We start from the raw sequence: 20,923 nt of genomic DNA, 5'->3' as shown, positions 1-20,923 counted from the left end.
GGGGATCTTGTTTAGTCGCCCGCTTACGCCAAGGTTTCTCAGAATCCGCCGGCCTCCCAGCAAGCCTCGCTTGGCATTCGCTTTGTCTTTAATAGCCAACGTGCTTGAGAACCGGCATTTAACGTGCCGCACGAATGCTAACCCTGCAATTAGCCCCCTGATAATCACTTCTGCTTTTAAACAATAAGCAAAATAGCAGGTATGCCCCCCCCCACCGCTCCTCCCGACCAAAAATAACAAGAATGCTTTCCAGAAAGCCCTTTTAAAACAGCTGTAAGTGATTTAGACATCACTCCAAAGACATTGTCAAACGACTGCTTTATAGAGTCATAAAAAAAAAAAAAAAAGTATTTCCTTTGACCTTACCTTCTGTTGTTGGGCTGTTTCTGAAAAAAACCCTGAATTTCTAACATGTGCCAGTATCCCACTTTAACCCTTTCGTGCACCCTGTAACCCACGGTGTCAAAGTCGAGGCCCGGGGGCCAGATCTGGCCCGCCACATCATTTTTCTGTGGCCCGCGAAAGAAAATCATGCGTGTCAACTTGCATGATCTTTGCTAAAATCTGTCCTGAAATGGCATGTGTCATAAATGGTGTTGCAATTTTGCAATAATTTTGTTGCCCCGTTTACACTCACTTCAATAATAAAGGAACAAACAAATAGCTGTTTTTAAGACACAAGGAAGCAGTGACAGCTCCGACGAAGCCTGACGTGACACCCGAAACTGTCAGCGAGGTAGGAGTTGAAGAGAAACCACCAAAAAAAAGACCATTGTCTGAAAAAAAAGAAACTTTAACCCTAATTTAACCAATAGTTGACTTGAGTGATTTCAAAACTCCATCAATTGGTTGTGAACAAGTTATGCGAAGGGATGATTAACCATTTATTCGGTTTCTCTGTCGTAACGGCCCGCCGAGGGAAAACATAACTCCAAAGTGGCCCGTGACAAAAATGGGTATGACACTCCTGCTGTAACCCGATAACATAAGCTATCCACTGTAGTAACCGCTCTCCCCGAAAGGGTTAAATATTTCACAACGCTTCGAATTGTCCGCGCTCACCCCCCCCCCCCCCCAGAACACAACCCACATCATCTTTTATTGGCATCTGCTGGCTTGCTTTGATCCGGAATGAAATGCTCAATTTAGATCTGATTGTCGCTGTGTAAAGTACCCGTATGCGCACCGCTTAAATACTCGGATGTGAAGTGTCCAATTCACATTGATTCGCATGCAATTAGCTCAAAATGAGTCAGTGTGCACATTTGAACATCACTAATAGCAACGTTTTGGGAGAGTGGAGAATAAATGGCATTCCCTTGTCAAGAGCTCTTATTGTGCGCGCGTTGTTTTTTTTATGCCCATGTGTGTATGTGCATGTGTGCATCTCTCCGAGGATTGATTGTTTTTATCGCTGAGGCAGCATTCCCTCTCACGGGAACGCTGAACGCGCGCGCGCGACGTGCTAGGCGCAAGCGCACCATCTTCGAAGAAGAAGGGCGGACGTCTTTGTCTGCAAAGGTGTCACGTGAGAGCGCATTTAAAAGCGAGACAAGGGGGAAGGAGTCAGTTTGAGTGGGAAGGCCAAGATGGGATTTCGACGATGGGGTGAAGGGGTTTGCTCGTTGTTGACTTATGCAAATGGTGGCTGATTGATTACTTCCTGTGGCTGTCTGGCTGCAGGCAGCAGGAGATGGGCTACTCGTGCACTCGCATGGGCAAAGCGCGGGGCGGTCAGATCATATTGACAGACGCTGCATGTGAGAAGCTGGATTTCTTTTATTATTATTATTATTATTTTTTATTATTTTACTCTGTGAACGTGGCTACATTGTCCTCATTTTTCGATGGTTCTGGGACAAACTGGTGTGCAATTCTATGACTGGGGTCCTCGGTTTAAATCCGATTATTCAAGGTTACAAGCAGAGGACTCACTTGCTGTCTCACTTTGTCTTTTTCACTGAATTCTTATTAATGAGGGGGATTATGTTAAATGTATGGCCTAGGAACAAATATTGTAATTCTGACTTGGGTATTGCGTTAGCTTAAGGTTAGTCATATAAAATACACATTTTGTATGTATGGAATGTCATTTTAAACATCCTAGTTCTTGTTTTCTCTCAAAGTTGTATGTATTCTGCGCTCTCTGAACGTGAAGTCTTCACTTCTCCAACTGAGAGGTTTTTGAGCTCGTGCCGTTTAGTTTCCACCCAAAATGTTCATTCAAAGTACTTTCAAACACGGCATCACTGCCATGATTGTTAGCACAACAAAAGTTAACTAGCTTAATGCTAACATACAACTGTCGTGATTGTTAGCACAACAAAAGTTAACCAGCTTAATGCTAACATACAACTGCCATTATTGTTAGCACAACAAAGGTTAACTAGCTTAATGCTAACATACAAGGGAAACCCCACAGACAAGCTAACGAAAATTAGCATAGCTATTGCTGTTATTTTAAGCCTCTTACTTTAGCATAAATACACCCAAAGAGAACATCCAACAAGAGTCAGAGAGTTGTATTTTCTGTAATTTGTGGAAAATAGTCTGAATGTATCTTTAGCCTGCTCAATTGACGGAGGGCCTTGTTGTGTTCCTTCCAGATTGTCCACGCTAGCGCCATGAGCGGGCTTCTAAAGAGGAAGTTCGAGGAGGTGGGCGAGGACCCGTGCTACTCGTCACCCTCGCCCTCCTCGCTCTCGTCGGCCTGCTCCACCTGGGACTCGGAGGGCGAGAGCTGCTACTCGGACACCCTGGATTCCACCCCCAGCAACCCCAGCTCCCCGGCAACGCATATCAACAGTGAGTCCAGTTGGCCGACGGAAAATATTTTGTCTTTACGGCTCCGCAGAGGCCCCGGTAATAAAAACCCCGAATCGGGAGGGAGGTGAAAGGAATTTTATCCGCTGGCAGCCCATGAAACACTTAAATACCGCTTTTATTTCTTGCCTTAAAGCGGGCCAAAGGGCTGAATCCCTTCATACGGTGACTCCTCGCTTTGGTCTTTCTGAAAGTCCGGCGAGAGGCCGTTTGAGGACAACCAGGAACCTGGCTGCAGGCCATTTGGTACCAGGCCACACGAACACACTGAGCAAAACACATTCTATTGATCCTCAGAGTTTGAAAGAAGTTTTATTTGAAAATCAATCAGTTCATCGTTCAGACGCCCTGTTTTTTTTTTTTAAGTTATAATTTTTTTTCATTAGTTTTTAAATTGTGTCACGCTGTGGTGTTTTTGTGCTCAGGTCAAAGCAGTGTCTAATTTAAAAAGAAGGCTTAGTCGCCATCTCCGGGTACCTTGCTTTGTTGAAGTGAGTCGAGAAACTTGGTGTAGTGCCTTGTTGGCATAATGGTACCGGGGAACTATGTTGAAGTGATTTGAGGAGTTTCGAGTCGTGCTTTGCCAGCATCTTGTGGCACTTACACTCAATTATCAACCATGTGACGCTCCTAAAACAGACACAAGAAGAGCCTACGACTTCCACGGTGGAAAAAAAAGCTGCATTGAAGTGACAATATCAACAGTCTTACTGAAAATATCGATTTATCACTCCAAGTCAGCTCTGTATAATATGTGGCGTCAGGATCGTGAGTGAGGCAATGAAGCCTTCAAAACTGCCCCCCAAAAAAAGCAGTGAACACCTTGATTCCAACAAGCGGTATTTTCAGAAGTGCGGCATGCAGTGGACATAAGTAACAGACCTCTGATCAAATTGTCTCACATTAACCCACGATGGGACCAGCTCACTAAAGAGTAACAAGTGCAGACCTCCCGTTAATTAATTACATGTGGCGCAATGGTGAGTTCTATGTTTTAAAGCATTTGTTTTTACTTGCTTCGATGCGAGTCGGTCCAAATATTTTTTTTTTCCGTAAAATCGTGGTGGGGGTCTGTTAAGAAACGATATCTTGTATCCTCATTTCTGTAATGCTGTGATGTGTTCTTTACGATTGAAATGTGTCACTGGGACATATTACTTGTTTATTTAGAACGGATCTGGCAACCCAAACTACTACGCCATATCCGGTCTGTATTCGGTGCAAAAAATGTCTTCTTCCTGTTCAGTGGTGAAGAGAAGCGGCTGCTCTCTGTGCAGTCGGCAAATAAACATGCCACGTGTTTGAGTTAAGTGAAGAAAATTCATCTCTCGTCATTATTTTCCCAAATATACACCGAACGAAGCGCACATCACAACAGGGTCGCTATAGGCGATGAGGGCAAATGAGGTTTCCAGGAAGAGCGGCCCTGGCCGCCTGCCAAAACGCCGGCTAACACACACGGCCCGTTGTGCGAAGGGTTGGCCCCGCACCCAGCACAGGTGCTGAAAGAGGCCCGGCGGGCGTGGGATGCAGAAAGGAAGGCGTGCAAACATAAACCCTAGGAGCAGATTGGTGTGTCGTAGCAAAGGAAGTGGCCAATATGGGAAGGTGCTCATAAATTCAGCTACTCTCTAGAGATGGCCTTCTCAACTGTTCCCACCGCTGTCCACCGCCCCGCGAGATAATTTTATTTAAAGAAGTTATAAATAGAATCCATGAAGTTTATAAGGGCAAAGAACCTAAAATGGAGCAGTATGTGATGAAACTATGAAGCTTCAGTTTGACTTACATACATGAGTCCCAAAACAAAAGACCTCTTGGCTTTGTTTCGACCTTTTTTTGTTTAAGAAGTTCAGGAAAGACTGCCCCGTCCCAGAGTCCACAGATGAGTGGAGTTTACCTCAAGTGCGCCCATTGCTGCTGTTTCCAGGAATTCGGTGACAGTGCGGAGAAAACCCCCAGTACTCAAAGATAATAGCCAGCACATGTGGAGTGTAGTCATGGATTTCCAAGGTGGGGGGTTTTGGTTCTCGGACGTGGAATTTCTAATAAGCATCCGATAGTTTTGCTTCCACTTGCGTGCATGTGTACCTTTGAACTTTGGCCTGTTACGGCACTGTTGTGGGAAACGTGTCATTTTACGGCGATTGCACCCCCCCCCCACCTTGCACTCCCTCTGAAGCCTTCAGCGTTTATTCCCCAGATTGAGCTGCGAAAGGTTGATTTGTGCGGATGTTTTTTTTTCGACGCTGTTGTGCAGAGCTTGTCAATTCAACTGAAGGGATATTCTGCCCTCTAGTGGCAGACAGAAGCAGTGTCAGCAAAAAGGAGGAAAATAAATCCCGTTCTTCTTTTCTCCCCTCCACAGCGACGTCCATCCTCAAGAAATCCAAGCGAGCGCGACGGAGCAACGTCACCTTTGACCAGGTGACGGTGTTCTTCTTCCCGCGGTGCCAGGGCTTCACCAGCGTGCCCAGCCGAGGGGGCTGCACCCTTGGCATGACACCACGACACAGCGCGCGCCGCACGTACACGCTGACCGAGTTCGCCGCCGAGCAGCGGCTGCTACGCCGGGAGAAACTGCTCAACCGGCTGCGGGAAGACAAGCTGGAGGCTCTTAAATTAAAGGTGAGTGAAGAAGTCGAACCAGATGAGGATGAAGAGGGTTTGTTTGGGTTTCCCGTTGACCCATCGCGTCTTCCGCAGCTGACCAAGAACGGAACCCAGGACAGCGAAGAGGCTGAGCGGCTGACTGTGGACGACATCCCCGAGCGGGACGTGGACGTGAGCGGCGCCAACCTGGAGGAGGGCTCTTTCCTACAACCGTACCCGTCCAAGCGGCGCTACGCTCTGCTCAAAGCCGCCGGCGTCAAGAAGGTCGACAAAGAGGAGAAGAGACAGCTGCATGAGCTGAGGATCTCCCGGGAACGTTGCGGGTGCGACTGTCAGGGGTTCTGCGAGCCTGAAACATGCGGCTGCAGCCTGGCTGGCATCAAGTGTCAGGTGAGAGAACATTTCGGATTTGGGCTTCCGTTAGCCAAGTCATGTAGCTGCATTCTTCAGGTTGGCTAAGTAGCGGTAGGCTTTTGTTGGGCTAGCACGGGGGTCGGCAACACGCGGCTCCAGAGCCGCATGCGGCTCCTTAGCGACATCTCGTGGCTCCCTGGAGCTTTATAAAAAATGTTTGAAAATGAAAAAAGATTTTGATAGTTGGCTAATATAGGTCAAATAGATATAGATACATGTTGCCACTCCGAAAAAGGAGAGCTGTGGTGTTGTTGTTTTTTTAAAACTTACAATTTATTTATGCTTTTAACAGTTTCGACAAACACAGACACGTCTGCGTCCGACTCCGTGCCTTCTCTCTTCTCGTTCAACTCGAGAGGCGTTCAAAGACAGCCTCCGAAAAACGGAAATTCATGATGACTTCACTGACACTAAGACTGACACTAAGAAAAGCGAAAATAATGCACCAAAACAAAACAATCAAGCGAGGAAATCACAAAATAAATTCTATGGGGGCATTTGTGAACACACAACAAAGGAATAAATAACAAACAATTCTGAGACATCCAGTCTCCTACATACATACAGCACTTGTTTACTTCATTGTAAGTTTTATCGAAGGCTTTTTTTTTTTTGCGGCTCCAGACATATTTATTTTTGGGGTTTTTTTTGTTTTTTTTTGTCCTATATGGCTCTTTCAACATTTTGGGTTGCCGACCCCTGGGCTAGCAAGACTTCTGTTGACCAAGTTACAACAAGTGACAAGCTTGTGTTAGACAACGAATTTGACTTCTGAAATGTAAAAGGAGCCTTGTTTTGGATGAGTAATATTGATGTTCGAGATGTAATATCGTTTTAGTCTTCCGTTGGACAAGTAGTGGGAGGATTCTTGTATGCTCGGCTATTGTTGGGCAAATCAGTCTTCTCTCGGACAAGTAAGGTAGCGGCAGGCTTCTGTCGGACAAGCCAAGTGGTGTTCGACTTCTGTTGGATAAGTCGTGTAACTGCAGACCTCCGTCATGAAAATTCAGGTTTCTGTCGGACAATCTTTTGTTGGACACATAGTGGTAGGCTACTCGTATGCTAGGCTTTTATTGGGCAAGTAAGTTTCTTCTGTTGGGCGACTAAAAATCGAGGTGGGATTCTGTTGGAGAAGTAGTGGTCGGCTACTTGGCTTCTGTTCAACGAATAATGTTGAGGTATGGAAGTAAGGTATCGGCAAGTAACAGGTTCTTCCTCCGACAGATGGACCATTCGTCGTTCCCGTGTGGCTGCACGAAGGATGGCTGCGGGAACACAGAAGGCCGCATCGAGTTCAACTCCACCCGGGTGCAGACGCACTACATCCACACCATCATGAAGCTGGAGCTGGAGAAGCGACTGGAGGAGCAGTCGAGCAGCGAGGAGGCGGCGGCAGAAGCCGAGGTCATGTCCGGCGCCGCCCCAGTGGCCCCCGCGCACCCCTTCCCCTTCAGCTCGGAGCTAGCATCCGCCGGGGACAATAGTTGCAGCAGCGACATGACAGACTCGTCGGATTCGTCGGCCCAGAGCGACGACTCCGAGGGCGGCGGGAGCCCGTGCAGGCGGCGCGCGGCGCTGGACGTGGACGAGAAAGGCCTGAGCCGCATCCTCAGCTTCAACGACGCGGAAAACGGGGACACCGCCAATCACGGCGCGTGCTCCCGGCAAGCGGCGACGACGGCGCAGACGTTCAACAGCTTCAGCGTGGCGGACTTTGCGGACGAGAACGACAACGCGACGCTGTTAGACAATCGGGCCGTGTCGGAACTTTTGGACGAGAACGCCAACCAGGGCAACGGGCTCTTCCCCGGTGGCGGCGGCATCCCGCACACGCCCTCGCCCACCGTCGATCGCTCGGCCAGCTACAACATGGACCTGAGCCTGTCCTCCGAGTCGGACTTGGAGTTCTTCGACGGCTTCCCCTGCCTGGGGCACAGCTCGCTCTACAACTCGCTTAAGGAGTACGAGCACATGGACAACTTTTTCCACTTCCAGCTGCCGAGCTACCCGAGCTTGCCGGCGCCCAGCGACCCAGGCACCTGCCTCCTGGAGTCCCTCATTGGCCTCTCCGAGTCCGTCCCGGAACCGCCCGCCACCTTTACGGACAATCAGATGTTGGAGGAAGCCATCAAGATGTCTGTAATGGAGTCTGTGAAAGTTGGACTCTAGATGGACACTGCTCACAAAACGTTCGGGCTATTTCGGGTGCTGAGTTGTAAAGAAAGTTGGGCAAAACGTACTGGAACGGAACAGTTCAGAAGTGTCCAGAATGTCCAGTTAAGTTCAACTGTAAAGTGCATTTTAGGTTCATCTGAATTTTCAGCCAAAAGCCCATTATCCAAAACTTTTGTGCGTAGGTTTTTTTTTTAAGGGTGTTTGGTGGTACCCATCGCAATATGGAGGAAGCCGTGATCTCCTTCATTGCCTGAAGTCCAAACTCTCCTTTGGGCGCTCGCGTGAAGGCGTCGCCGACACCAAATCACGCCGAGAGAACTCACAACCAAACCCAAGAACGGGAAGCAGAACGAGCCGTAACAACATAGCTGAATGTGCACCTCAGGGATTCTTTTGTTCTTGGTTTTCGGAGGCCATTGCTGCCATTGCCTTCCTCCACGTCCTGGACTTCAGGGCGGCGCGGTCCCTTTTTTTTTTTTTGCGCGGAATCCCTTAGCTAGCAGACTCTTAAGAGGCTCGCATGGTACAAAAAAATTTGAAACATCCCGCTTGATCTGCACTTTAGCTGTACTAAAAGGCATCATTTTGGTCGCGTGGGGTGTGTAGTCAACCGTTAAATTATGGATTTTCTTGGCTCAAACTATTACAAAGCTGTACTTTTTTTTGGGGGGGTGGGGGGGGGCGGGGCTTTTGTCATAAGTTATTTCCTGCAATGATTCTTATTTATTTTCCACTCAAGAAGCACTGTGCTTCATTTCTTTCACAACCGTCAAGTGCAATCGTCCTCATTTCCAATTTTTATTTTATTTTACTTTTTAGGAATCCTTATCGGAAAAAGGCCATCAGAAAAGTATTTAATATCTATTTGCTGACTAACTTATTATATCAACAGTTATGTTATTTAATTCTTTTGGCAATAAAAATTGAGCTGTGGAAGCCAAGCAAGAAAACTGTGGAACCCTTTAAAAAAAAAAAAATCTCTAAATTATGGCATTTGTTGTATTTCTGCTTATGTAATGTAACCATAGAGAAATTACTAATATTTTGTAAGTAATTTATGTAGACTGACAGAGAATTCTAATGAAACTGACAAATTGACTATTTTATTAAGCAGAATTTTTTTCAATCGGGGGGGGGGCAACCTTTATGATATAGAAATTATATTCCATTTATGGTGTGAAGTATTTTTCACGGGCAGTTTTCGACGAGGTGGCGCTCAAAAAGGATCGATTTGATTGTATTCTGAATTTTTCTCGGAAGTCTGTGAGTCGGGTCAGAGCATTTGAAAAAGGGGGGAGATTGCCTGATAAAAACTGTATATATTATACAATTTTTATCTTGCGTGCGGAACCCTCGATGCGAAGAAGTTGCCTCGTTTTGAAGGAGCAGATTGTTGAAAACGCTTCCCAGGTTTCTAAAGGATGAAGATTTAAAAACAGATTAAAACGACGCCATTTTGCGGCGAGGAAGGTTCCCTTCTCATTAAAATGTCGAATTCAGCTGTACGTTCTCATGATGACTGGGGGCGGAGCCAGCGCGTTTTTGATGACGTATGGGGGTCCCGACTGTGTTGCCAACTTTATGACATTATTCCCACGGGAAGTGTCTATCCAGCAGTTTATTTTATTTTATTTTTTAAAACTTTTAGTGGCGTTATCGGTGCTTCTGAGACGATCTCTGCGACCAGACTGCACGAATATCGGTCGTGCGAAGCCGTCGCAGGCTTATTTGTGACGTCACAATTCGGTTGAATTCAGAATGTTTCACTCTGACACATTTTCAGAAAATACGATTTGCTTGGTTTCATTTCACACTTGATGGGTCGTCAGGCACTCCAGGGAATCTTTCTAGACAATTCGCCAGTACGATGGCGCTTTTAAAGTACTGTTTCCAACAGTGAGGGAGAATTCATGTGACAGGGGCAGCTGGAGAGCCCATGTACATATACACGCTTCAGTTTTGCAGCTGTTCCGGCAGCTTTGTCGAGACGTCCCTTTTAAGCAGCGGTGGGGAACCCGCCACATTCGTGAGGATTTTTTTTTTCCTCCGTGACCGCCATGCAAATTCTAAAAAGGTGCATTATTTTTTCCCCCCCAAAGCTTCCCCACCTTCTAATTGCCAAAATAATGCATGCAGACTTGTTGAAGCCTGGATTAGAATTGTATACTTTGGAAAAGTGCAGCAATTTGAAATTGTATTTGCTTTTGCCTTTTTTTTTTCTTTTTTATATTCATTTTTTTAAATTCCATCCAATGATGCCGTGCTTGTACAAAACCATGAAGAAACTGCAACAGTGAGTGTTGATCAATGTCATGTATTAATTAAGCATACTGCTTTTTTTTTTCAATACCTCCACTTCAAAGAACGTGTCTTACATTTTTTGGGGGGGATACATTTTTCAAGCCTTTGTTGTTTATGTACATATTTCTGCTTCAACGCTCCCGCAGAGCAAACAAGAGCTGCTTTATTTTTTACGTGCTCCCACTTTAAACCTGTTGTTTGACAGACTTTTCATCCAAGCCATTTTGACAGCCTGTCCCTCGAAATTATAAAATGTTTTCTAAATGCTTGACTCCTGTTTTGTTTTTTAAATTACAGCTTGAAGTGTATGTATCATTTTAATCTGTTCCCAGTAAAGACAATTTTAAAAAATGGCATTGTGCAATTTTGGAATTTATAAAAACATACAGCAATAATAGAATTAAAGGGAATGTTACAACGGTCGATAATGTTCGCATGAAGCTAGAGGACGAAAGGTCCATTTAAGTAATTTGCTAAAATACATTTTCATTTGTTGTATTTAATTTTTTATGATTAATTTGATGGTAACTTGACCTGTGGGTGGGGCCAGTCGCTCATTTTGATTGGAAGTTCAAATTTGGGGCCTCTTTGGATTGTAACTATTGCTGTGTTATTTTCTTCAGTTCTAGTTAAAATTTGGTCCTGCGTTGTCTAAAACCTTCAAGTCTATTTTTTTTTTTAAATTGTGTCAGTAATTTATGTAGGTACAGTAAGAAAGGCCCATTGGCAATGTTTCAGACAATGAATCATTTTGACAGCTTTTATTAAGTACTTGTGGTTATGCCATTTTTTTTGTGCTCTTAATTACATGTTATACGGTTGAACCTCTTTTCAACGTACCCTGTTTGCGTCTCCATCCCTACAACGTTGATATATCAAAGTCCAGATTTCACGTCATTCATTTTCCATTTGCCGATTTTGTTTACGACGAAGACTTTTGTAACGTAAACTTCATTCTAACGACCGGATTTTCCCCACAAAATAGTTTAAAAAGGCCTTCGTTGCGACAAAAAAAGAAGTTAATTGCCGCAGCGGCCTTGCTTATGAACAAAATGTTACGGCATGGGGTTCCCCTCCGTTGCTAAGCAACGCTACTGATACTGCTGGAGGCAGGCTGCACTCCGTCTGGTAAACGGAAGCAAATCTAGCAGTCTGTGAAGGCTGAAATTGTCTCTAAGTTTCGAAAGAGAGTCTCCCAAACGAAGCTCAGCCGTTTGTTTTTTACTCATTTTGCTCGCTGCTGGGTTTCATTTTAGCGGTAACCTATCAAGTGACCGAGAAGGCCGCCTTGACCTCCGTCAAGAACGACATATTGTAGACGGATGTAACACAGAATCCGGTAATTTTTCAAAATAAATATCTTTCGGTAACCTATCAAGTGACCGAGAAGGCCGCCTTGACCTCCGTCAAGAACGACATATTGTAGACGGATGTAACACAGAATCCGGTGACTTTTCAAAATAAAATATCTTCTGTCTCCACGACATTTGATTAGATACGTAAGAAGAACGCCCCCCCCCATCTTTATTTGTTTCACAGATCATTGATCACAATCACTTTAACCCTTTCATTCACCCTGTAACCTGATAAGATGATGAGCTGTCCACTGTAGTAACCGCCGTCCCTGAAAAATTGTATAATGGTGGACGACTTTCTCGACATGAATGAAGGTCTGCTTCCGAGCTCCGTCCAAAGTGTGGCATCGACAGCTTTTCAGAAAAATGCTCATTCCATCAGAACGATACAGCGTATTGAGCGGAACGACTGTCAAAAAAAAAGTCTTCTCCTTTAGTACTGTGCCCGCATGTACGCAGACAAAACGTTCCAATGAGCAAACCTTCCACTGCACAGCGCACAGCTAAAAGGTTTTTCTCCCGTGTGCGTTCCTCATGTGTGATTCGAGATGTGCTTATTGATGAAAGGTGTTCTTACATAATGAGCAGCCAAAAGGTTTTTCCCCCATGTGGACTCACATGTGTGACTTGACACGCTGCTTTCGAGAGAACATTGAACAGGGGAAGGGTTTTACCTCCGTCGTGCGTCCACATATGTGATCGCAGATGCGCCTTTTGAGAGGTTTTACGACACACGGAGCAAACAAAATGTTTTTCTCCTGTGTGTGTGTGTGTGTGTGTGTGTGTGTGTGTGTGTGTGTGTGTGTGTGTGTGTGTGATCTCATGTGGAGCCGCATGCTAACCTTGTGGTAGAACTCCTTGCCACATGTTGAACAACGGAAGGGTTTTCCCCCTGCGTGCGTTCTCGTTTCCTTGAGCATGCTTTGATTTTGAGTGAACGTCCGACCGCAAACTGAGCAACAAACGGGATTTCAGCCTGCGTGCGTTCTCGTGTGCTGTAACATGCTTTGCTTTTGGGCGAATACCATACTGCAAACGGAGCAACGAGAGGGTTTTTCTGCCATGTGAATTCTGACATGCGACGCCATGTTGGACTTTTGGTGGGTTTTGCCACAAGCTGGGCAGCTAAAAGGTTTTTCTCCTGTGTGTAATCTCATGTGTGTTTCCAAACTGTGCGACGAAGTCAACGTTTTGCCGCACCGCAAACAACGAAAAGGCTTTTCGCCTGTGTGCCTACTCATGTGTTTGACCACGTTTGACTTTTGAGTGAAGGCTTGACCGCAAACTGAGCAACTGAAAGGTTTTTCACCCATGTGTGTTCTCATGTGGGCCGCAACGTTTGCCTTTTGGCCAATCGCCGACCGCAAATTGAGCAGCTGAAATTTTCGTCCCAAGTGCGACGTCGGGAAGTTTTCTTCTCCTTTGGATTTGTCGCCTTTGCAGAGCATTTCAACGGTTAACCGTCAACTTCGCATGCTCCGCCGCGCCGGAAAGATTATTCTTGTGACCTGCCGCTGTCTGACAGCAGCGCCAAGACGTTGTCTGGTGGGTTTTCTTCTCAGTGGTCTCCGCTTGGACTGTGACGATGAAGCGATGACCGCTCGGGTGGGTTCTTTTCAACGTCTTCATTCTTCGTAGACAGTCAGTGGCAACTTGGTGACATCAGTCTCCTCCTCTTCCTCTTTAACGCGGCCATGTGCTGGATCCTCATCTTCCTCCTTAACGTGGTTGGGCTGCATATTTCGTTCTTCCTTTTCGCACAATGTCAACTTTTTCCACATCGCCGTGACAGTCTAAGATGCTTCGCTGAGGTTCGATGGTCAGGCTGTGGAATGCAGCTTCTGGATATCGGCAGAACAAGAAAAACACCTTTTAGATGATCCGGGTCAAATACGATATTGGTATGAGAAGCGGAAGGTCAGTCACACTTGTCAAAATTGGGTTTTTCCCAAAACTAAAAGGACATGCTGGTGGCAAACCTAAGTGCACATAGTTAGCCAGGAAGAGATGGAACGTGAACATGAAAAGAAATGTGCACATGTAGCTGAAATGAAGTGATCGCAAATTAGACTCATGCCTTTACGAATGAATCATTATTTTAACAGGGAACGTGGTGAAATAAACCCACTGGCTCTGAAACTAGGCGGCCCGGTGATCCAGTGGTTAGCGCATCGACCTCATAGCGCAGAGGTCGTGGGTTTGATCCCAGCTCCAGTCTTCCTGTGTGGAGTTTGCATGTTCTCCACGTGCTTGCGTGGGTTTTCTCCGGGTACTCCGGTTTCCTCCCACATTCCAAAAACTTGCGTGGCAGGCTGATTGAACACTAAAAATTGTCCCAAGGTGGGAGTGTGAGCGCGGATGGTTGTATGTCCTCTGTGTGCCCTACGATTGGCTGGCAACTGGTTCAGGGTGTCCCCCGCCTATTACCCGAAAACAGCTGGGATAGGCTCAAGCATGCCCCGCGACCCTTGTGAGGCTAAAGCGGTTCGGAAGATGGATGGATAGATGGATGGTTCCTAAACTTATTTCGACATTCTGGTCTCACATTTTTGCTCAACAGACAACATGGATGTAAAGCTTTGTACATCCCCATTAAGTCACGTGACCCTATTTTGATCTAAAAAAAAAAAAAACGGGACACTCATCCCAGCCTCGAAATCAAGAAATGATACTCAAAGATGGCACATGGTGGAAATTATAATATTGATATTGTCGGTGCTATTCCGTTGTACCTTTTGAGGCCAGCGTAACGACGAGTCTTGAACGCAAACAACACGACATTGGCTTCTTTGTATTTTCTGTTTATTAAAAAATAAAGTATACAAAAAAGGTTCTCTTCAGTTTGTCTAATTGTCGGTATTATATGTCTGTAGTGTATGTATCGTATTGTATGGTCAAAAAACTGTATCGCTTCTACTCTTGAGCTGGCCTCATCTCTCTCTGTCTCTGTCTCCTTCTCCACACTGTCTTCATCCGCCAGTCGCGTGACGTCACAACAAATAGTTCTGTAAAAGAAACTCAGAGATGCATAAAATAACAGTGCCGACTATTTCTACTAAATTATGAAATATGCCATTTGGACATATCAATACTAAACAGCAAATAGAATAAACAAAAGTTGGCCAATGTCAAATTGGCACCTACAGATATTATTGCGATATTTAAGATGTAGCTAAAGAAATATCCAAAGAAATGTATATTTTTTCATGTGCAAAAATATGAATGGATTCTTATCTGATTAAGTAATTTGGTGAAAATAGTGCCCCTGGAACCAGTCTCCTATTGGATGGCGATGCGCATTGTCCATGCATCTGATTGGTCAAAGGAAGTTAAAGTATATTCCATATGAATTCATTGCACATTTTTTTGCATTCTGCACTTCATGTGCTGTTATCGCAATGAGAATATTTTTTTCAATATGTTGTGCAGCCCTAATTTAAATTAAGCCTCCTCTATATTGGTGGGGGGGCGGGGAATTAAAAATATTATAGTAGCTCTCTTTTGAAGTTTTACTTAAAATTGACAATGTTCTACATCAGTGGGGCCCGGTAGCCCGCGATCGACCGGTAGCCCGCGAACTGGTGCCAAGTTGATGCGGCGGGTCTAGGTAAAAAAAGATTTAAAAAAAAAAAGTTTTTTTAAGATGTGTTTCTGTGTGCATGTTATTAATATTGTATATTTTTGTGTTAGTGCACATTGCACCCTAAGAAACCCTAAGAAATCTCTCAGTTTCGCTTTCACAAAAAAAAAAAAAACTATTAAAAAAAATTTAATATAACAAAGCAGGTCACCTTTAAACTACGGCGGCACGTGACCAGTATTTTTTCATTTCTCATTTGTCCGGTAAAACATCAGTAAATAAAGCATAAGCCATACACGAATAGACTTCGTGTATGGCAGGGGTGTCAAACTCATTTCACATGGTGGGCCACATACGGCCTCGGTAGATGTCAAGTGGGCCGGACCATTAAAATGATACAATACTTTGCTATAAATAACCAAAACAATATGTCTTTCCTTTGTTTTGGTATAAAGAAGCACAAGAACATTAGGAAAATGTTGAAATTTAATGAACATATCTTTTACAAAACATTTCATGAAGCACCTTACATTTCCTTCGACAAATGTGCAATTTACTTTTATCATTCACATATATGCATTGCAACTGATCCCACTGATTGTACAAACTTTAACAAGTAATTGGTATTGAAAAATATAGTAATGCACTTTAAGATTAAACAAGATTCATAAAGAAAGCAAGTTTTAAAGCATTTACACGTGCATATAAAATCTAAATGTAATCCCTGCCTACACCTTACAAACTAAGGAGAGTGCTATTAAATGTGTAAATTTGAGAGTGCTATTGATAGCGTCTGCTGTCATGGGTCTGTCTCAGTGACAGACTGAGGCTGCTGTTGTCTTCTTTTCTGATCAAAACAGTGTCCCCTTGCGGATACTCAATGAATTGCACCTGATTAAAAATATTAATTCTGTGTCTTTAATGCATTTTTTTCACTTTTACATTATCCTGCGGGCCTGATTGAACCTACTTGCGGGCCGGTTCCGGCCCGCGGGCCGTATGTTTGACACCCCTGGTGTATGGCTTGTTTATAACAGCCTTCCAATATGGCCGCCGGTAAGTGCATTGTGGGTAATTGCTAAATGGACTGAGCCCTCTATAGGTCAAGTGAAAAACAGTTCCAAGCTGGACGCAGTTCAGTGCAAGCAGCTTCCAGTAACCGTCGTTCTCGCTCGACTCTTCCAAACAGTCCCAATAAGTCGTCGATGGCCGCACCTCGCCGCCTTCTTACTTACTTTCAACATTAACATATTGTAGAAATCTCAAACGAGATTGGCTTTGATGTGTAATTGGATGCTACTCTATGCTCACGGCCCCTTTTCTTCGACTTGGTTGTTCCGAATGCGTTTCCAAATGACATGCGCATGACCGCCCTCTACTGACCTTCAAGGATAACTGCATGAGTTTTGTCACCCTCTCGTCACAAAACGGCACCTATCCGCAAATTAAACCAACACGAAATAAAGTGTTTGTCAGACGACAATTTTTTGTTCAGCTTTATTTTTTTTCCACGTGCCAAACAATTGAATTTCCAGGTTTTTATAAGAATACACATTCAGTTGTGATTTCCACGAGACTTATCCAACATTTGTCCCGCCTCAGTCGTGGGTCTGCATGTGTGCGGCCAAACTGCTGCGATGAGCGTAGCTTCCGCCACAAATCGAACAACTGAATGGTTTTTCTCCCGTGTGCGTTCTCACGTGTGATTCCAAATGTCCCTTTTGATACAATGTTTTATTACAGAACGGGCAACTAAAAGGTTTTTCTTCCGTGTGCGTTTTCATGTGTGCTCTCCAGTTTTGCTTAAAAAAGAATGTTTTCTCGCACAATGAGCAACTGAAGGGCTTCTCTCCCGTGTGGATAATCATGTGGGATTTGACGGTTTCCTTCCGGGAGAACGTTGAACCGCAAACTGAACAAGCAAAGGGTTTTTCGCCGTCGTGTGTCCTCGCGTGCGATCTTAGATGTGCCTTTTGAGCAAATGTTTTACCACACAACGAGCAAAGAAAAGGTTTTTCCCCCGTGTGCGTCCTCATGTGTGATTCCAGATGTCCCCTTTGATAGAATGTTTTATTACACAACGAGCAAACGAGAGCTTTTTCCCCATTGTGTGTTCTCATGTGCGATTCTAAATGTGGACTTTGAGAGAACGTTTTATCGCACAACAGGCAAACAAAAGGTTTTTCTCCGGAGTGTGTTCTCACGTGCGATTCCATGCTGATCTTTTGAGCGAAGGTTTTCCCACAAGTTGAACAACTAAAGGGTTTTCCTCCAACGTGTTTGGTCATGTGTGTTCTCAAGCTTTGTTTAAAGAAAAATGTTTTGCTGCACGCCGAGCAACTAAACGGTTTCTCCCCAGTGTGTGTTCTCATGTGTTTTATCATGCCGTTTTTTAGAGTGAATGTTTTGGCACAAACTAAGCAGCTGAAGGGTTTTTCTCCTGTATGAATTCTCACGTGTGCTACCATGTTTGGCTTCCGGGTAAACTTTTTACCACAAATCGAGCAGCTGAAAGGCCTTTTATGCCCGTTCACACTTGTCTCCTTTTCAGAGCATTCCAACTGTTTGTCGTCATCTTCGCAGACTTTGTCGCTCTTTAAAGGTTCGTCCATGTCGTCGCTGTCTGACAAAGGAGCTAAGAGGTTGCCCGGTGGTGGTCGCCCACAATTTTTTCCACTTGGACTCTGACGAGGAAGCTGCGACCGTTCGGCTAGTTCGTATTTGTCGTCTTCACTCTTGACAAAGACGACAGTCAGCGGCAAGTGGCTGACATCCAACTCCTCCTCTTCCTCTTTAACGTAGGGGAGGTGTGGATCATCCTCTTCGCTCTTAAAGTGGGAGGGCTGTGTAGCTCCCTCTTCTTCTTTAACATGGCGGGCCTGTGGATGTTCCTGACGGCCAGTTAGCCGCTGGATGTCTGCAAGAACACGAGCAACACAAATACAGTTTGGATTGCGCGAACAGGTTAAATATGCGTTACTCAGTTTAGGGGCAAAAAATTCTGGAAACTGAACGGGTAACACAATTTATACATTTGTGAGGTTTCGTTTCTGCAAAGCATTGTCTTCTTTTCACAACATTTCAACTGTTTGTCGTCACCTTCGCAGTCTCCCTTGCTCCTGCAGGTTTTTGCCATGCCGTCGCTGTCTGACTGTGGAGCTAAGAGGTTGTCTGCTGGTGGTCCGCCACTTGGACTGTGCAAATGATTCTGTGACCCCTCGAATGGTTCGGTTTCACTCTTCATGGGGACATCAGTCATCTGAAGTCTGTTAAGCTGAACTGATGCTCCACCAATTGCAGCTGAGGGCTGAAGTGCTTCCCCATGACCTATCAGCTGACGGACGTCTGCAGGACAGGTGAAACAAACACAGTATGATGAAGCTATGAAAATTTGAATTACGTCAGACTGGTCAAGGTAAAAAAAAATGCATTGGTAGCAGGCCCGAGCACAGAAACGGTTTGTTTAGCCACAAAACAATGGGAACAAAGCATATCCTTTTTACAGTGTAAATGTGTCTTTACGCATACAGTTCAAATGAACTTGTAGTAAACGCGATCACATCATCCTATATTTAGCAGTACGATCGTGCCGTTGTTTTGACAGTTAACTAACTTTGGTGCAAAGGGAAAATTTTTGTAGTAAGGAAATAAACCTGGTAAGCTCCATTCATAACACAGCTTTCATGTTTTGGTCTCACTTGTTTATTATTTGCAAAACAGACACAATTAGCGTAACGTTTTGCACACTCTGATAAGATAAACAAAACGTTGTTTCTATAACATTAGGTCGAAGTTTAATTTGTGAGCTGACCTTCAAAGCGTAAGACAATTTCAGTGTTGCAAACATGTTCTCGGGCTATCTTGAGGGCCTTCCTTGTCTTTTTCGCTCTCGTACGAGAATATCAGTTTTTGAAAAAGGGAAAATATTTTGTCGGCGGCCGCAACTAGACGCTTCCTTACCAACTTCCTCAACATTAAGAAGACAGTGATTCAGAAAGTTCAACAACAACGACACTTGACGCTATGTTGTCCACTTGAAGCGTTGGATGCTATGCTAACTTCCGCCTTTTCTTCTTCTTTAGCCAAGTCATGTTGAACGGTGGTTAGCAGCGTAAACACTGCCACCTATTGTTCAAAAAACGATTACTGATTTGACACATAGACTCGTTTAGATTTAAGATGTTCACAAAAAAAAAAAAAACGTCATCTAGAAGAGCTCACATTTGCATATTTCTATCTAGTCATGTTATCCCCTCCACAAAATAAAATGCCTTGTAGTTTTATGATTGGAATGCCTTCTCAAAATTCTTTATTCGCATAAAGTGACCGTGATTCAACATGTGAAACCCAAAATGAAGACAGACATCAGTTGTGGACAAAATATGCAGCATTTTTCTTAAATATAGTTTTTATTTGATACCCTGTAGACTCCCCAGGTGTGCTGCTTATGCACCATCAATAACCTGTGTGGAAAGCATAGAAAAAAACAAAGATGAAGTAACAATGATCACTGGATAAGTACGGAGCCCCTAAGTAGACATGGAAGAAAAAAAAAAACGTTGCGTTCCCTCGCAAAGATTGTATTCTCCCCGCAAAGATTGCGAGATAACGCAAACTTTTTTTTTTTTTTTTTTTTTTTTTTGCAAGGGGTGCTTTTTATTTAATACGTGTTGATGTACTTCCGGGTCATCTCCCGGGTAACTGAAAAACCAAACATGGATAGGAATTTAACGGAATTTTACTTTGAAATTGCCTTGAAATACAAAGACATTAAATCTGTTCTTGAGCTTAAATACAGTTTCCGAGTCCTACTCCACAATTCTCCCCTTCCCCGAAGTAGTGTCCGTCACCCAATCAGCCGCGAACGAGAGCCTACATTAGCTAACCTGACCCGGAAGTACAAAAACACGCATTAAAAAAAGAGCGTCCCCTTACAATAAAAAAAAAAAAAAAACCAAAAAACTTTTCGTTATCTTGCAATATTTCTGAGGAAATTACTTAGGGGCTCCGTTGACAAATGACGTGTACGTATACGTGGGTGCTTACGGAATAAATCCAGTCTTGGAAGGAAGAGACTCGGGTGAAGACTGTGGGTTTGGAAACTTGGTTGCACCTGCCTGACGGACCGTAACTGACCACCCCATGGACCCTCCACTCATCGTCAGTGAAGCAGTTTAGAGGTCCTCCAGAGTCGCCCTGGTGAGAATACACACAATCATGCCACAATAAGTGGTTTTAAAGAAGACTGGTGGCTTGCGGAAGGCGCATGTATTTGTACCTGACAGCCTGAGATGACTCCATCCCCTCCGGCGCACACCATGCTCCTCAGAGCGATGTTCCCCCACCACTCCGGTTGGGAACAAACCGAGTGCTCCACCACTTTGATGGGGGCCACCTGCAGGATGTCTGGCGTGATGCTTGATGCTTCGTCTGGTCAAACGCACGAGTCAATGTCATTAGTGTTTGGAAGTATTTGGACAGAATGACATGCATTTCACGTGGAAAACAGCTTCCTGACCAGATTCTATTTTTTTAACTTTTTTTTTTTTTTTAACCATGCTGTACTATATTTTGCTCTACTCTACTGTACTTTGCCCTTGTCTACTCAACTCGACTCGACTTACAGTCCATGATCCCCCAGCCGGTGATGAAACAGGCGAAG

At 44.5% G+C, this 20,923-nt stretch overlaps 3 protein-coding genes across 4 annotated transcripts in view; 1 reads left to right on the top strand and 2 right to left on the bottom strand.

Annotated features, from left to right (window-relative positions):
• The window catches only part of csrnp1b (cysteine-serine-rich nuclear protein 1b), a 17,529-nt gene extending 6,939 nt beyond the window's left edge, over positions 1-10,590 (top strand). The window contains exons 2-5 of the mRNA XM_019876058.1: positions 2,607-2,805; positions 5,192-5,451; positions 5,530-5,826; positions 7,075-10,590. Of these exons, the coding sequence (XP_019731617.1) occupies positions 2,625-2,805; positions 5,192-5,451; positions 5,530-5,826; positions 7,075-8,019 (1,683 nt within the window). The 5' untranslated portion in view covers positions 2,607-2,624 and the 3' untranslated portion in view covers positions 8,020-10,590. The remainder of the gene's footprint in view (positions 1-2,606; positions 2,806-5,191; positions 5,452-5,529; positions 5,827-7,074) is intronic.
• A 6,198-nt stretch (positions 10,591-16,788) lies between these two features.
• Positions 16,789-19,386, bottom strand: LOC109519495 (gastrula zinc finger protein XlCGF57.1-like). Of its 2 annotated transcripts, none has more exons than XM_019876063.1 (3): positions 19,222-19,386; positions 18,361-18,606; positions 16,789-18,178 (listed from the first exon to the last, which is right to left on the bottom strand). In XM_019876063.1, the coding sequence occupies exons 2-3, from the start codon at positions 18,518-18,520 to the stop codon at positions 16,860-16,862; spliced, it is 1,479 nt and encodes a 492-aa protein (XP_019731622.1). In that variant the 5' UTR covers positions 18,521-18,606; positions 19,222-19,386; the 3' UTR covers positions 16,789-16,859. The 2 variants fall into 2 exon arrangements, with proteins under 2 accessions (XP_019731622.1, XP_019731623.1); XM_019876064.1 differs by lacking the exon at positions 19,222-19,386 and adding an exon at positions 19,073-19,215.
• A 153-nt stretch (positions 19,387-19,539) lies between these two features.
• Positions 19,540-20,923, bottom strand: part of LOC109519497 (chymotrypsin-like elastase family member 2A) — a 4,280-nt gene continuing 2,896 nt past the window's right edge. The window contains exon 8 of the mRNA XM_019876067.1: positions 19,540-19,724. Within this exon, the coding sequence (XP_019731626.1) occupies positions 19,707-19,724 (18 nt within the window). The 3' untranslated portion in view covers positions 19,540-19,706. The remainder of the gene's footprint in view (positions 19,725-20,923) is intronic.

The sequence above is a fragment of the Hippocampus comes genome, unplaced genomic scaffold (genome assembly GCF_001891065.2).
Source record: "Hippocampus comes isolate QL1 unplaced genomic scaffold, H_comes_QL1_v1.1 scaffold60, whole genome shotgun sequence".
Classification (NCBI taxonomy): Eukaryota; Metazoa; Chordata; class Actinopteri; order Syngnathiformes; family Syngnathidae; genus Hippocampus; species Hippocampus comes.
The sequence above is the reverse complement of the archived record's forward strand: the minus strand, read 5'-3'. Positions and strand labels throughout refer to the sequence as shown.